General features: G+C 39.7%; 1 protein-coding gene across 1 annotated transcript in view; it reads left to right on the top strand.

Moving 5' to 3' along the window:
* Positions 1 to 332: 332 nt before the first annotated feature.
* Positions 333 to 16056, top strand: part of PAXBP1 (PAX3 and PAX7 binding protein 1) — a 33722-nt gene continuing 17998 nt past the window's right edge. The window contains exons 1-8 of the mRNA XM_082624949.1: positions 333 to 991; positions 2435 to 2563; positions 7549 to 7725; positions 9281 to 9502; positions 10020 to 10123; positions 11030 to 11247; positions 11756 to 11945; positions 15787 to 15910. Of these exons, the coding sequence (XP_082481075.1) occupies positions 649 to 991; positions 2435 to 2563; positions 7549 to 7725; positions 9281 to 9502; positions 10020 to 10123; positions 11030 to 11247; positions 11756 to 11945; positions 15787 to 15910 (1507 nt within the window). The 5' untranslated portion in view covers positions 333 to 648. The remainder of the gene's footprint in view (positions 992 to 2434; positions 2564 to 7548; positions 7726 to 9280; positions 9503 to 10019; positions 10124 to 11029; positions 11248 to 11755; positions 11946 to 15786; positions 15911 to 16056) is intronic.

The following is a 16056-nucleotide window of genomic DNA, read 5'->3' as shown; positions in this document are numbered from 1 at the left end:
CCATAAAGCTGTAGAAATACGAAGTATTACTCAGTAGAGTTAGTCATAATTATCATACCACACCTCAATTCAGTCTCGAGAGTTAACATCCCACCCTCCGGATTGCACTTTCCCTCGCCAAAGCTGGCTTCCCCGTCTGGCTCCTCCCCTCCTCCCTCCCTCCTCCCTCCCTCCTCCCTCCCCTCCTCCTCCTCTCCTCCTGCCCTCCTCCTCCCCTCCTCCTGCCCTCCTCCTCCTTCTCTATTTGCCCCTCCCAGCGCTTGGCGGGAGGTTTCCTCGCGTGACTACGTAAGCGCAGAAGGCGCACTGCAGCTCCCTGGGCTGAGGGACAGCAGGGTTTACTCTGTCCTCTAATCTCTATGATCCTCTTTGTGACCCGTCGGATAGCACCGGAGTCTCAGAGTTCCATGCCGATAATCCTCCACGCCGACAGAGGACAGTGCAAAAAGCTGACGTTCTCGCGAGAGGCGCGGAGTTCTCTCCAAGTACTGAGAGCGGGAGCGCAAGCGCGCTCAGGGGTGCACTGTCGCTGGAGGTAAGACGCGTCTCGGCTGAAGCTTGGGGGAGCGCGCGTGCGCCTTCGCGAGTTCTGCGCTGCAGGGGCCGCCGTGTGAGTGCCGGTGGGAGACAGACGTGCGGGCCGCGGGAATGTTCCGAAAGGCCCGGCGAGTGAACGTGCGTAAGCGGAATGACTCGGAGGAGGAGGAGCGAGAACGCGACGAGGAGCAGGAGCCGCCGCCGTTGCTGCCGCCGCCAGGCACCGGCGAAGAGCCGGGCCCCGGCGGCGGCGACAGGGCCCCCGGGGGGGAGTCGCTGCTGGGCCCGGGGCTGCCGCCGCCCTCCGCGCTGACCTCGGGCCCCGGGATTGAAGCCGGGGGCTGCTTCCCGGGAGGCGCGGAGCCCGGCAACGGGCTGAAACCGCGCAAGAGGCCACGAGAGAACAAAGAGGTGCCCCGGGCCAGCCTGCTCAGTTTCCAGGATGAGGAAGAAGGTAACCTTCGCGTTTCGACCTCCCAGATCCCGACATCCCTACCCCGCGCGTCCACCTCGAGTCCCCGTATTCCCTGAGGCTCCCAGCCTCAGCCCCCGGGAACGGAGCCCCTTCCCGCCCGACCCGCTGCACACTGTCCCCGCCTCCGGCCTTCTGCTCTGGCTGGGGACGTGTTCCCGCGCCGCCACCAGCCTTTTCTTAACTACCGCCTCCTCCTCATCGTCCTCCCGTGCATCTCCTATTCCTGGATCTCAGATCAGTCATTCTGAGTTTTTCAAGTGGAAATTCAGTGTTCCCTGTCCTGCCTCTTTTAACTGGCGGGTGTGTTTTAGGGAGAACTCGAGTCAGGTCCCCAGACTGCTCTTGGCACGTTCTCTGAGCCCTCTGTAGGTCACCGTGCTCACGCCTTTTGCCGTTCTCGTCCTGGTTAGGCATCCTTGACCAGGAAGGCCGGGTGTGTAAGGAGTACTCGGTCTGGGAACAGACGCCCGGAGTTGAAGCTCTGGTTCTGAGTCACCTGAGGCCAGTCCCTTACGATCGCGGAGCCTCAGTTTACCCATAAAAGTAAACAGGGGTACAGATGTGCGACCTTCCTCGCATTGACATTTGGACAATGAAGAGAGACAGTGTAATGGTATTTCAGGGCAGTTTATCCAGTCTGGTGTGAGGGGCCAAGCTGCAGTGGATTTAGATTTCTGATCGTAAATGAGCCTTAAATCTTAAACCATTTTACCTCCCGAAGTGTTGAGTGTGTGTTTATATAACCCAATTAAGTCCATGTTATGAAGCATCTCGATGCGGGATGCTTTCTTGTTTCCAGTAATAGACAGTTTCTTTTTGGTTTTCCTGTTGTTTTTTATCTTAAGTTTGAGAGAAGTACGGCCACATTTTTGTTTTTAATGATACAGGGACAACTTGGCAAAGTGTTTGCGTTTGACTTTTAAAGTTTTCAAATCAAGGATGATGGATACGTCATCAAAACTTATTTTTGAAACGTGATTAGCTCTCAGCTTAGTCTTGAAATAACAGTATGTCAGTTTGTGATGGATATAGAGTTACTCAGATTTGACAGCTCTGTAAACTAGCACCTTTTGATTTTGGATATTTTGTTTCGGATACCTTAATAATATGATAATCAGGTGCTTTTTCAATGACTTTTATTTTTCCTCCTGAAATAGATGATTCAAGGAAGACAGTAGGACACAGGAAAATCTTTTGCAGTTACATGTGTTTTGCCTTTTAAAAAGTCTCAAATTGGCATTATTCCAGATTAATTTATGAAGTTGACTCAGTTTTTGAGAACCTCTTACAGATTTGAAATAATTTCAAGTTATGTAATGATTTGGCGTATATGAGTATATATTTGGAAGAATTTGAAAGTTAGAATGGAAAATAATGTCTGAAAATGGTTACTACAGACTTCATTTAATTTCTTTTTTTAAGAAAGTGAAGAAGTTTTCAAAGTGAAGAAATCAAGTTATAGCAAAAAGATAGTAAAATTGCTTAAGAAAGAATATAAAGAAGATCTTGAAAAATCGAAGATTAAGACAGAAATCAACTCATCAGCTGACAGTAAGTACCAAACGAATATGATTCTTTTGAAATGACAAAATGAAACTCTCACAGGGATTGAATGGATTTGGTATGTATAGTGAACTTGTTCAGTTGACTTTGTGGTTGTCAAGGGTACAGATTGAGTAACGATACAGTTCTTTTGTTTAATTATAACACAGTTGCATTGTAAATGCATTTTTTAAAAAGACAGAACCGTTGCCACTGGAATGTTTCTGCTGCAATGACTAAATTGTCTCCCAGTTTTCCTACTAGTGTTCCAACTGCTGTTGAACAGAGAAGGGAGGTTTCCCTCTTAAACCTGAGATACAGGTTTATTCCTATTTGAAGGAGTACTGTGCAAATTCCCGTACTTGTATTTTGTAGAGACAAGTTTTCGATTCCTTTGGTGTTATTTACACAGTTGGTTTCATTCTTAGAGAACTATTTTTTTTTCTTTTTTTTTTTTGCGGTACGCGGGCCTCTCACTGCCGCGGCCTCTCCAGTCACGGAGCACAGGCTCCGGACGCGCAGGCTCAGCGGCCACGGCCCACGGGCCCAGCCGCTCCGTGGCATGTGGGATCCCCCCGGAACCGGGGCACGAACCCGTGTCCCCCGCATCGGCAGGCGGACTCCCAACCACTGCGCCACCAGGGAAACCCTAATTCTTAGAGAACTTTTAGGAATGCCCTAAGTCTAATGTTGATATTACTCCCATTCAGCAGCCTTATCAGCTACACAGATGAAGACTTCTCAGTGTGTGGCCCCTGCCTGCGTTGTACAGACATCTCTCATGTCCTCTCGCAATCTAAGTTAAAATTTTTAAGCAGTTATTTATCCTTAGGAAAGTGGTTCCATTATAATATGCTAATATGAGTTATTCTCATTACAAGTGCTTTAGGGAAATATTTTTATTTTATGGAATTAAAGATAGAATTATTATTTCCCAGTTCTCCACTATAGGCTTAATGTGGAAAAGTACGTCCTTATATCTCAAATTTGCAATCTTATTTTGGAGATAGCACCACTTAAATGTATAACTGGACCCAGTATTTGGCAAAGTGTCCGCTGAAGGTTAACTACATTTTTTTTTAGAGCTGGGTGAAGGAATGCTTCATAGATAAAGTGGAATTTGAAGCCGGCTTTTTGATAATTTAAATACCAAAGGCTAAGGGAGGTATGGGGATATTAAAGATTAATGTGACCTAGGCTGTTTTGGAAAAGAGCAAGTATGCCTGATAGGCCAAAGTAGACGATTTGCGGAGGAAGCGGAGGTTTAGGGTGAAAGGTACGTTGCTGACAGATTGTGAAGGATGTTTACTATCTAGTAAGGGATTTAGGGTTGCTGTTTCAGTGGCCTGCAAGATGCCGACATGATGAATGCCTTTTGAAACCTGGTGTTAGCATGCAGCATGGATTGGCACAGGGAGAGATTGGAGGCCTAAAGCAGTTTAAATGCAAGGGCCAGCTTTGATCCGTTAGTAGTGGGTTTAAAAAGGTCTCAGTTGAGCAAGACTGAGGCTTTTCCTGACTCAGTGGAAAATGGTGGATGAGTTAAAAATGTTTGCTGTGGGTGTGGGGAAAGAAATAGTAAAAGATGATTTGAGAAGTATTGCAAGGTAGACCTAATGTATGAGTCAGCTATTGGATTTAAAAGAAATAGTCACATTTGAGCTTTTGTGCCAGGTGACTGAGAGAATAATTATGTATGATATAAGAAATAGGGAATGCGGGTGGGAGGAGGAGGATTTTTAGGGGAACTGATTATTTTGGACTCTAGGAAGCTGCTTCATTTTTTCCAGATCTCTTGAGAACCAACTGTGTACGATGAAATCGAACAGGGAAGGTCAGGAAAAGTGAGAACTGAGAAAGGACCATTTACTGTTGGGTTAAGAAATTGAAGCGAGTACAAGGTTTTTGAAGCCACCTTCTGTGACCTCTTCTATCTTCTACTTTCATATAACGGATTTCTTACTCACCCAATAACTCAATTAATGTCCTCCCCAAAGGTGGAGCCTCTGTGTTATAGGTCGTCATCCCTGAAGTGATGGCGCTCTGTAGCTCTTCTCATTCATCAAATCACAATCCCGGGTTTTTCCTACCCCAGCCCTCCTTAGACAGGCAGAGAGGTGCATTAACTTGAAAAGAAGGGTAGTATCAGTCTACTTTTGTGATATTCCTAAAATAATGAGTTTACCTTTAAACTTGAATTTGAGTGGAAATGGCCAGTGAGAGTTGGAGATGTAGATTTAGATACGGTGCTCACTGAGGTGATAACTAAAACCAGAGTAAATGGAATTGATGAGGGAGTAGCATAAAGGAAAAATTCCTGAGGACCAAAGACTTCTACCTGTAATAAGCATACACATAGAGAAGAGGGTTTACTGAAGAGATAAAAAAGAATCATAAAGTCCAAAGGAGAAAAGATAGGAACATTTCAAGATGATGATTGTCAGTTGTGTGAAATAGTATCAGAAAGATCAGGAAAAGTAAGGGCTGAGGAAGGGCTATTGGCAGGGTTGCTGTGTTTTTCTCCGGAGGAGGGCATCTGGCAAAAGAGACTAGTTTACTTGCCAAGCTCTGTGCCTGTTTGGAGGAAGGAACATCTTTTACTAAATTGCTCAGTGATACGGTATGAATTAGCTGTGGCTGCAGCCTTTGGGTTAGTTGGTGAGCTTGGAATGGGAGAAATCAAAGGCTGTTTGCCAGGGTTGAGGCATGCCAATTGGTGAGGAAGGGGTGGGCAGCAGGTCTGCACTGCTGCTTTGGGGAGTTTGGCAGAGCGAGAAGGAAAGGACAGTAAGAAACCATTGGGATCAAGTAGAAGTTCTTTTGCTAAAGAGAAGCCTGTGTGTCTTTGTAGACAGAAGAGAGGAGAGGGAGAGCCTGACCCCCACCTCCTCCTTTCAGATTATGTTAAACTCTGATTGTCCAAATGAGTTCACTTCCATTTTCAAATTTGGAGCAATCACAATTTCACTTTATATATTCTGAATAATATTATGACCAAGAATTTTATCGCATTAATTTTTCAGTGTAGTTTGTTGTTTAAAATCATGTAATCATCCAAATGATACATAGTTACACTACTATTAACTAGACTTCCATATATCAGTGTTTATTTCCCTGTGTTAAATGTATACTTATAAATAAAATAGCTGCAAACCTAAAAAAAAAAAAACATTCAAAGTAAAGAGAGGGGCTTCCCTGGTGGCACAGTGGTTGAGAGTTCGCCTGCTGATGCAGGGGACATGGGTTCGTGCCCCGGTCCGGGAGGATCCCACATGCCGCGGAGCGGCTGGGCCCGTGAGCCATGGCCGCTGAGCCTGCACGTCCGGAGCCTGTGCTCCGCAACGGGAGAGGCCACGGCAGGGAGAGGCCTGCGTACCACAAAAAAACAAAAAAAAAAAAGTAGAATATTTGTGACAGCAAGTTTCTTAAAGTAGTAGTCAAAGAAATTGAGGCACAAGAGGAGCCTAGAAAAGGTTAGTTAGCATCTCTTTTTATAAAGCTGTCTGGAAGGATAATATATGACCAAGTAACAAAAATTCACCTGTCAGCCATGTTTTGGACTTGTATTTGCTCAATCACAAGCAAATACTTGTCAACTTATTGAAACACTGAATCTTTTGAAGTCTGCAGAAATCTTTATCTGGGCATATCTGATCTAGTAAACCTTCTTGTTGTTCTGTTTTGTCCATAAAAGCCATTGATGTAGTGTAGATTGAGAGCAGAAGGAAATGGGTGTTTCTTGACTACATCTATCTTTATACATCTGATTAAACTGAGTTTTAAAATCTCATAGCCTCAGAAGTCACTTCAGAGGGAGTCTGTGGCTAACGAGGTAGGATGGTAAATTTAAAAAACTAAAGAGCCTTAAAGCAGAATGACCTAAATCTTCTCAGTAAAGCTGGGGAGCGGGGGGAGTCATTATCCCCAGCACTCTTCTTTAGGGAAGTAGAATATGGTTTGAGAAGAATTAAGAACTTTTGAAGCAGTTTTGGGGAGGGAGGGGAACATGCTAGGGAAACAATAAGTTTATCTTTCATATTTAGAATGAACTTTTGTTTTACTCTTCCATTATATTCATGGTGCCTCTTGTGTGCATTGCCAGGTTCAGTGCTTCAAGGTGAAAAACACTGATTTTCTGAGTTTTGCCTGGGATGGAAGGTGTAATAGGACTATTTAGTTATAAGTCAAGTAAACCGTTTGGTGTAAAGTAAACCACTGTAACAGTGGTGCCTCCTGGAACCCTGTGGCAGGAAACTAGTCTTGAAACTGGCCTCGGGAATGGCCTGAGAACTAGAGAGCTGTCTTCTCTGTCCACGTGGCCAAGTACGGCTACTCCCCAACTCCCTTCCTAGTTTGCACGTGGTTTTTAGAGCCACCTAGTCTCTGACTTGTCTCTGTGTCCCAATTCCAGATTGCCAGAAAAATCAAGTTTAGTCACACATCCACTCTTAAACGTTCAGTCATGGCAGTGGGGTCAGGGGCTTACACAGTGTAAATGTGACTTTTGGGTCTCAACCCTTCAGATGATGGGTGACAAATGGCTGTGAACTAAGACGATATCCCATAAAGCGTTCATTACGGAGAGGTTTATCTGGTCTGTAATCTTTGTTCTTGATAGAAAGCTGCCTCACATGGGCTTAGAGTTGAACGAAATACTGACATGTAAAGTGAAATAATGCTTCCAAGAGGTTTGAACAGTTACCTGTGAGAGTTTAGAGGGAGAAACAGTTAGTTTTGATAAACTAGTAAAATTTTGATAAAATTAAAGGTAGCGATTGGGCCGGGCCTCACGCATCCCTACGTCCCCTGTATTGTTGTTACCCAATTGTGTTGATTGTGGTTATTCATTTTCACACATCGGTGGTTTGAGTTTTTTATAAACAATTAAAACAGTTCAAGCTTTAATGAATTGAGCCCATAATTGCATTAGAAGTGACTCCTTAATTTATGGATCTTGTTTTAGATATATTTTATTACTTTTTTCAAAAATGTAGGCGAACCTCCTTTGGACAAAACAGGTCATGTTAAGGACACCAGTCAAGAAGATGGAGTTATCATCAGTGAACACGGGGAAGATGAAATGGATATGGAAAGCGAGAAGGAGGAAGAAAAGCCAAAGGCTGCCGGAGCCTTTTCAAATGCTTTATCTTCTTTGAATGTTCTCCGTCCAGGTGTGTACTTGCAAATCCTCCTTAGAACTGAAGTAAGCCCTCAAGAATGAGCTGTCTGTGAAGATGGTCGTTAAGGAAGGGGTTAGCTAAGTGGTGTTTCTTATGACATCCCTGTTTGAAGCCAGGTTGTTTCGTTTTGCAAATACAGAAAGTAAGAAAACTAGAAACGTCCCAACTTTCCAAGTTCATTCTCAGACAGGCAGTTTTATTATCAAAGCAAATGTAGGGCTTCAAGTAAATGGTACTAAAGTCCTTTTTTTATGTATTTCAGATTAAGATTTTAACTTTTTTAAGAACTGCTACCAAAAGCAAAATTGCTGCTAGTTTTATGTTCACACTTTTTTTTTCTTTAACTTCTTTGTGGAAATAATTTGTAGAGCTATTCACTGGCTAATCAGCTTTTGAATAAATAAATGCTTAGTAGCCAAATTTAAATTATGAAGAGTAACCATTTAACTCATTAGAAAATCTAAAAATACTCTGTGGGAATTCCCTAGCGCTTTCACTTCTGTGGGCTGGGGTTCAGTCCCTGGTCGGGGAACTAATATCCCACAGGCTGCGCAGGGTGGCCAAAAAATAATAATAGATAAAAAAAAAATAAAAATGCTTACTCTGGGTTTGTAAAGTTGTGAAAAGTTATGTACATAGATATAGTAACATTCTAATTGGTACAGTCTTTATGGGAAGCAGTTGGACAATATGGATCAGTAGACTTCAAACGTTCTTAGTCTTTGACCCTGTAATTCCATAGCGAGAAATTCATCCAAGGAAATAATGTTTTTATTGCAACGTTATTTGCAATGAGCAACATTTAGAAAATGTCTAGCAGGAGAGGAATGGCTTAGTAAGTTACGGCGCATTTACATGATGGGGTATTACATAGCTATTTAAATAACAATTTGAAGAGTAGCAAGGCATTAATTTTTACTGTAGGTGAAAATGTCAATTAATTTGATTATGTAGTAGATTATGCTTTATCGAGTGAATGTTGTAAACCACTAAAAATTATGTTTATGCAAAACAGCATGGGAAAAAGCTTATGTTTTAATGTGAAGAAAAAATTAGATACAGAATTATATGTTCAGTGTGCTTACAGGTCAACTGAAAACTATTTGCAAGAGAAATATACTATAAATCTAATAGTGTTTTTTAGGGTCTAAGATTGTAGATACCTTTTTTGTTTTTATTTGTTTTCTGGTTTAGTAATAAATGTGATTTTATTGCTTTCGTTTACTTCTTTAAAATGAAAAAATATACCATTAAAATAAAACTGCTTTGGTGGATTTTCCCTTCCCCCGCTTCCTGTACATATTGCCATTATACATATTTTTTAGTTTCCCTAGCGACTTTTACTTTCATTTAAACTAAATTAAAAATAAATCAGTTGTTTTGCAAGCACAGTTTGGGAAGGGGGGCGGGGGTGCCAGCAGATAACATTAGAACATCACTGTGACAAGGTTGTCTTGATGAGATTCACTTATCTTTCATATTTTCAAGAAAACAAACTTTATTCCCTAATATTGCATAGTTTCTAATCCTCACCATTTGTTTCCAGGAGAAATTCCAGATGCAGCTTTTATACACGCTGCAAGGAAAAAGCGTCAGATGGCCCGGGAATTGGGAGATTTCACTCCTCATGATAGTGAGCCTGGCAAAGGCCGCCTTGTTAGAGAAGATGAGAATGATGCCAGTGATGATGAAGATGATGATGAGAAACGCCGTATAGTTTTTTCTGTGAAAGAAAAATCACAAAGACAGAAAATTGCGGAGGAAATAGGTAAGTTGATTTAATGGGACAGTAAGCCTGTTTTGTTGCTATTAAATATAATTTGATACTACAGTCAAATAAAAAGTACCTATACTTATTTATGTTTAATGTTAGAGAACTTGCTTGGGTGTAAGTGTCTTGTTGGAATTTTTTGAAAAGTGTAGCATGATTCTGGTAGCTAGTGTTTACTGAGCACTGTGTGACCAGTATTGTGCTAAGCAACTAACATACATAAATATGTGTAATTGGCTCTTCATTCTTAGGAGGCATTAGATTTCCAGAGGTTAGGAAACCTATCTAAGGTTTTAGTCGTTACATTGATACTGCCTTTTGCTTAAGGTATGCTGTGTGTTAAGACAAGCAAAAGCAAAAGTATCAAATGCGGAAGGGATCATAATAGACATTTTAACTTTAGTAAGATTGAGTTAATGCCAATAGTTTTGCTTGATTTTTGTGAAATATCAGGGTAGCATCTCTTCCCTCGCTGTTTTTTTGGAATTATTTACTTTGCTGCTTATGGCTATAGGTATTGAGGGGAGTGATGATGATGCTTTAGTAACTGGAGAACAAGATGAAGAGCTCAGCCGATGGGAACAGGAGCAGATAAGAAAAGGAATTAATATCCCTCAGGTAAGAACCAAAGAATTAAACTTCAAAAATTAAAAAAAGAAATTTAAAAAAATTTTAGCTTATTTTGTTAAAGTAAAAACATATTGCACATTGAACTGATCCTTTGTCATTCATTCAAGTAACATAATGAGGAAAATTATATAAAGTTATGTACCCAGTAAGCTGTTAGAAGAAACTATATTATATTTTGCCTTTTACCATCCAAATGATGGAAGAATTTCTGGTTTCTTAGGTAAGTGTTTCTCTAAGTGGTCCTTCAGCCAGCAGCGTCAGCATCATATGGAAGCTTGTTAGAAAGGCAAATTCTCAGCCTCCTGAGTGAGACCTAGTGAATGAGAAACCCTGGGGGTGGGGCCCTGCCATCTGTTTAACGAGTCCTCTGGGTGATACTGTTGCTCCTAAAGTTTGGGAACCACTGTATAGATAAGGTGTTTCTTTCCGATAGAGCTTATTTTTTTCTGTCTTTAAAAATTATTTTGTAGAAGATGGATTTCTCAGTAATGCAAAAATCTTACTGTAGATGAAAAATATCTTCCTAAATAGTTATAACAATTTATTTTATAGAAGTAAGTAGTACAGTGGAAATATCACATAAAATTTTTTTTGTTGCTAGTGTTTTGACACAATTTAATGTCCCTAACTCTAAACTTCTTTGTTATTGTTTTCCCGAAAGTTACTAGAAATGAATCCAGTAATCCCATAGGAATTAGAAATGAATCCAGCCCTACTTTTATCTGATTTTGAGGAGCTCTGCAATTACTTATTTTAATTACATACTATTTGGAAAATGGGTGTAATTTTTATTGTTAGTGGTTTTTTGTTTATTTGTTTAACACTAAAGGCATGGGATTTTTCTTTTCATAGTTTCAGCTACTAGTTTTAATATATATCCCATTTCTTTTCTAGGTTCAAGCAAGTCAGCCCACTGAAGTGAACATGTACTACCAGAACACTTATCAGACAATGCCTTACGGTTCATCCTATGGCATTCCTTATAGTTACACAGCCTACGGATCATCCGATGCCAAATCTCAAAAAACAGATAATACAGTCCCTTTCAAAACTCCCAGTAATGAGATGACTCCCGTTACTATTGATTTGGTAAAGAAACAGCTTAAAGACAGGTAGGGCAGATCAACTTCTTAAAGACCTGTCCTCTAGCTTTCCGTTCCCTCAGGCAACATGTAGTCTGGGGTAGCAGATGCAGAATATTGGCAAAGAAGATTCACTGACCTATCTTCAAAAGCTAAACAGAAGATGACTTCATACTTTGTTCTGCTACCTTCTTGGATTACTTCTGTGGAAGCCTCGAAAAGTTTTTAAAAATACCACTCCATGATCTTGTTGAAGACAGTTCTGAATTTGCACCTCTCGGACTCTGAAAAAGTGTAGTCAAGATATGGGGGGAAAAACAAAGCACTGAGATTTTGGTTAGCCCACCAAATAACTTTATATGAAGTCTGTAAACTGCCGTTTTTTGAGGAAAAAAGCAGAACAGATGAAAAGATCCACTCCAAGCATTTTTATTTTCTAATAGTGGAACTAAATGCATTATTATAAATATTGCAAGAGTCCTGACAGCATAGACTTTCAGATGTAAATGTGTTATATTTATCCTTTTCTGTTCTTAAGGTTGGACTCCATGAAAGAACTGCACAAAACAAATCGACAGCAGCATGAGAAACATCTGCAAAGCCGAGTGGACTCCACCAGGGCTATTGAGAGATTAGAAGGGTCTTCTGGGGGTATTGGTGAACGGTATAAATTTTTGCAAGAAATGCGAGGGTATGTCCAAGACTTGCTTGAGTGTTTCAGTGAAAAGGTAAGAATGCAAAAATATTAATCTCTTTGAATAAGGCAAAATTAAGGAGGTCTAGATTTCTATATTTCTCAGAAAATATCCACTGAATTCAACTTTAGAAGTGATGAAAAGTCATGCTTCATTTTCTCCACTTCATTAACAACCTTCTATCTTGGGGTAATCTAGTGCCTTGTAGAAAACAAAAAAGATAATTCAAAGCATATTTAAGTAAGACTTTGGCAAATCCTAACCTTAATTTAATGGTAGATTATTGGCCTGTCCTGAATTATTAAAATATAAGGGACTCATGAAATTTTCTTTATTATGGTTCAGATCTAAACTTATCTTTAAACTGTTTCTACAAGTAATTCCAAATATGCATAAAGTTGCAATATTTTATTAGCTTTTTTTTACCCTAGATAAAGTTGATTGCCATTGCTGCTAATAGTTTTCATCTAAATAAGCCTGTGCTTTATCCATTTCAGAAACCATTCATTGGCCATAATTTCTGTTAAGGTCTCATTTCTTCCAAGTTCATTTTTTTTAGTATGACAGTCAGTTGGCACAATTATTTGCATCCTATTGTACCATTTGTTTGCATTTTTTGTTAGCTGCACGCAGAATCCTTTTCTCAAACAGCCTTTTAATTGATTTTTCTTTAAGATAAATGTTATTGTTTAATGCATTGGTTTATAGGCATTTGTGGACTTTACAGCCTTTTCTTTAAAAAATAGTAAAATCATGGTGCTTTTGAATATCCTGTCTCTATAAACTTGCAAGTGATACAGGATTAGAAGGCACATTTTCTGTTATTCTTGGCCATATGAATTAGCATAGAATCGGTAAGCATACAGTATTTTAACTGTTTATTATCTCCGTTGATTACTTCAGTATCTTAAGGCCAAAGGCTGGCTAAAGAACAGTGTCAAACTGTGTCTTCCAAATGGATCTTAATGGTTCCAGCCAGTCTGGTCAGATCCACCAAGTCTTCTCTGAAGGATTCATGTTCTTGTTCTTATCACCTGATTTCTGGAGAAGCAGCTACATTCTAAGCTATGATATCCCTTGTGGCAGATCTGTAGCTTAGGGTGACAGATACAGGGGTGAGAAAGAAACATAGGTTTGACTGAAGAGGGGCTGGAGTCAAGAGGAGAAGTGGACATAAAAGTCGGAGCTGGCAGTTGTGTCCTTCCTACTAATAAAGCCCTTAATGAGCCCAGGGGACATGGTGCTGGGAGGTCTAATAACCTTTTGTGACTAGAGAAAGGATCTCTGTCTTAAACCATGCTTTGTAAGTGAGATCTGTCCCTGTGGAGCTTTTTCTTGAAGTATCTGGGTCTTTGCTTTGGAACTTACTTGAGTAAACTTACACGCTTGTAATTGCAAACTGAACTCTTAAAAAATATTGACAGCATTAAAAAATACTGACAGTATAAAAAATACTGACAGATCAACTAGATTGTACCATTCTTGAGTTAAAGAGACTAGTAGAATATCTAGTTCATATACTTTTCAATTGATAACTGTTTTAAAAACACTTAGTAGTGTACTTTATCTCTCCTTGATTACCCTGTTCCTAGGGAAGTATCCCTCAGACTGTGCTAATACATTTTTACAGAGTCACTTAGATAAATGTTTATGGAGCAGATCTTAAACTGTATCTATTATATAGTGACTACAGTTTAATTAAAAGAAAAGCAGATAATTCCCTTTTAAAGATGAGTGTTTCATTTTGACATTTTCATATGCATTTGATTTTATTGAGTCTGCTGCTGAGTTAATAATGTCATAAGTTGTCATTTTGGAAATACTGAGGAATAGTTGGATAGATTTGAATATTCATTCCAGTTATACTATAAAAATACTGTTTCAGGGTAAGACCATCAAAATATAAACATTCTTTTGTTTTTTTCTCTTTTGTTATAAAAATTTAAGTGGTTTTGAACTTAGATTTTTAATTATTTTGCAGATTATTTTAACTTTACATTGTTTTGTTTTCCTGCAGTCATCTTCCTTCTGTGTTCTTTGTCTTAAATTTGGCCTTGAAATAATGATAGTCAGTAACAATTTCCAGTTTGGAGAGGGTAAAGAAATTGTCATGGTGCACTCTTGTGCACTCTTGAGATAAATCAGTATTGTTAAGAAACATGAATGAGAGCTGAAAATGTGTTTTAGGGCCTTTATTCTCAGTAGAATTTTCTCTGGGCTTTGTTAAAAAGCATTTTAATTACCTAAACAGGAAAATCACGTTATCGGAATTTTAACTATAAATTGAATAACTAAGGTTCTGTCTGATGCAACCTCAGGCGTGTAGCTCTTATAGTAGAGGAATGTTAATAATCTCCAGGACTAGAGGAATGCATAGGTACATTTGTCTTTAGTCCTGCACAGTTTGAAAAAGTGAGGGGGTAGGTAAGTGTAAGTCACAATAACATGACAGTAATTGCTTTAAAAATCGATGCTAGTTAATTTTAGAGTCTGTGGGCTCAGCTCATATCACCAAGATAATCAGGGCAGATTTGGGGACATTGTTGCCCATGGTGTGGCATATTAAAAAATAAAATAACTCCATCAGTTTGACCTTTCTGTGAACATTTGCTGCTTTTGCAATGGGATCATGCAAGTGTATAAAATTGCTTTTATTACAGACATCTTTGTATTCCACCTGCCTTTTTTCATTTTCCATTTACAGTCTATTCAGTTCAGGACGCTGCTATAACACTTGGTGCCAGTGTTCCCAAACTCTAATGTGTTTTTTCATTTGCACTAACCATCAGGAAACTAGAATTTCTGGTTTCCTCAGGTATGTGTAGTGGTTGTTAGCGTTTGTGAAAGTTTCATAGCATTTGGTTATAGCATAGGTATTTATAAAGAGAACGTTTTCTGGTTTTTCCTTTTAAGTTAGGTCTCATTCCGTAAGCTTTTTGTATTCCATATGAACCAAGTGAATGGTTAGCTGTGGCTATTAACCTGGAAAAATTTGTTGACTTTGTAAACTGACAATTTATGCAAAGAATTTTATTATTTTACTTACAAATATGGAAAAATTTAAACATTTGATAGGAAGAGAAGAACTTTCTGAGTTTTAGATAGATTGATTTTAGACAGGTTAGTGATAGCCAGAAATTTTATTCACCATATTAATGTAAATGAATGCAGTTCACGTTTTAAATGTGTAATAAAGCCACAAAGATGCCATTGCATCTTTGGTATTATACAGCAATAATGGTTTATTTTAAACTACAAAAATTGGCAAAGGAGATGATGCTGCTAGAAAGTTAAAAATGGACTTTTAAAAAGGACTTTCAAGTACTTTATTCTAAAAGAAGCACTGGGCTTCCCTGGTGGCGCAGTGGTTGAGAGTCCGCCTGCCGACGCAGGGGACACGGGTTCGTGCCCCAGTCCGGGAAGATCCCACATGCCACGGAGCGGCTGGGCCCGTGAGCCATGGCCGCTGAGCCTGTGCGTCCGGAGCCTGTGCTCCACAACGGGAGAGGCCGCAACAGAGAGAGGCCCGCGTACAGCAAAAAACAAACAAACAAACAAAAAAAAAAAATAAAAGAAGCACTAAAATTTCTGACGATTCTTTACTCGCTCTCTTTACTAATGTTCAAGTGTTTAACCTAACCAAACTTTTGCTCCAATAACTAGGCACTGGACATTATAGCTCCATATACGGAATAAAAGAAGAAGTGCTGTTTCCCAGAAATCATAAAACTGAATTACTATTTGTGTTTCATTGAGAATTCATGATTATTCTGTCCAGAGGGTACTTTTTCAGAAATCCGGAAATAATATGGAACCCTCAAATGTATAAGCAGCTGAGGAGTTTGGTGTTACGGAGTGTGTTGTATTTTTACAGGTGCCACTGATTAATGAACTTGAATCAGCAATACATCAGCTGTACAAACAGCGAGCTTCCCGCCTTGTCCAAAGACGACAAGATGATATTAAAGATGAATCTTCGGAGTTTTCAAGCCATTCAAGTCAGTCCATCTTGAAGGTTTTTATTATTCATTAAACAACCTTGTTTACTTAGTGCATCCTAATTGAAAATTAGACATCTCAGAGCATTTTTTCTTTTTAAAGAAACAAATTTCCTTGCTCTTGTGTCAGGTAGATCTAAAATTAA

This window comes from Mesoplodon mirus, assembly GCF_964341445.2.
Source record: "Mesoplodon mirus genome assembly, chromosome: 6".
Lineage (NCBI taxonomy): Eukaryota > Metazoa > Chordata > Mammalia > Artiodactyla > Ziphiidae > Mesoplodon > Mesoplodon mirus.
The sequence above is the reverse complement of the archived record's forward strand: the minus strand, read 5'-3'. Positions and strand labels throughout refer to the sequence as shown.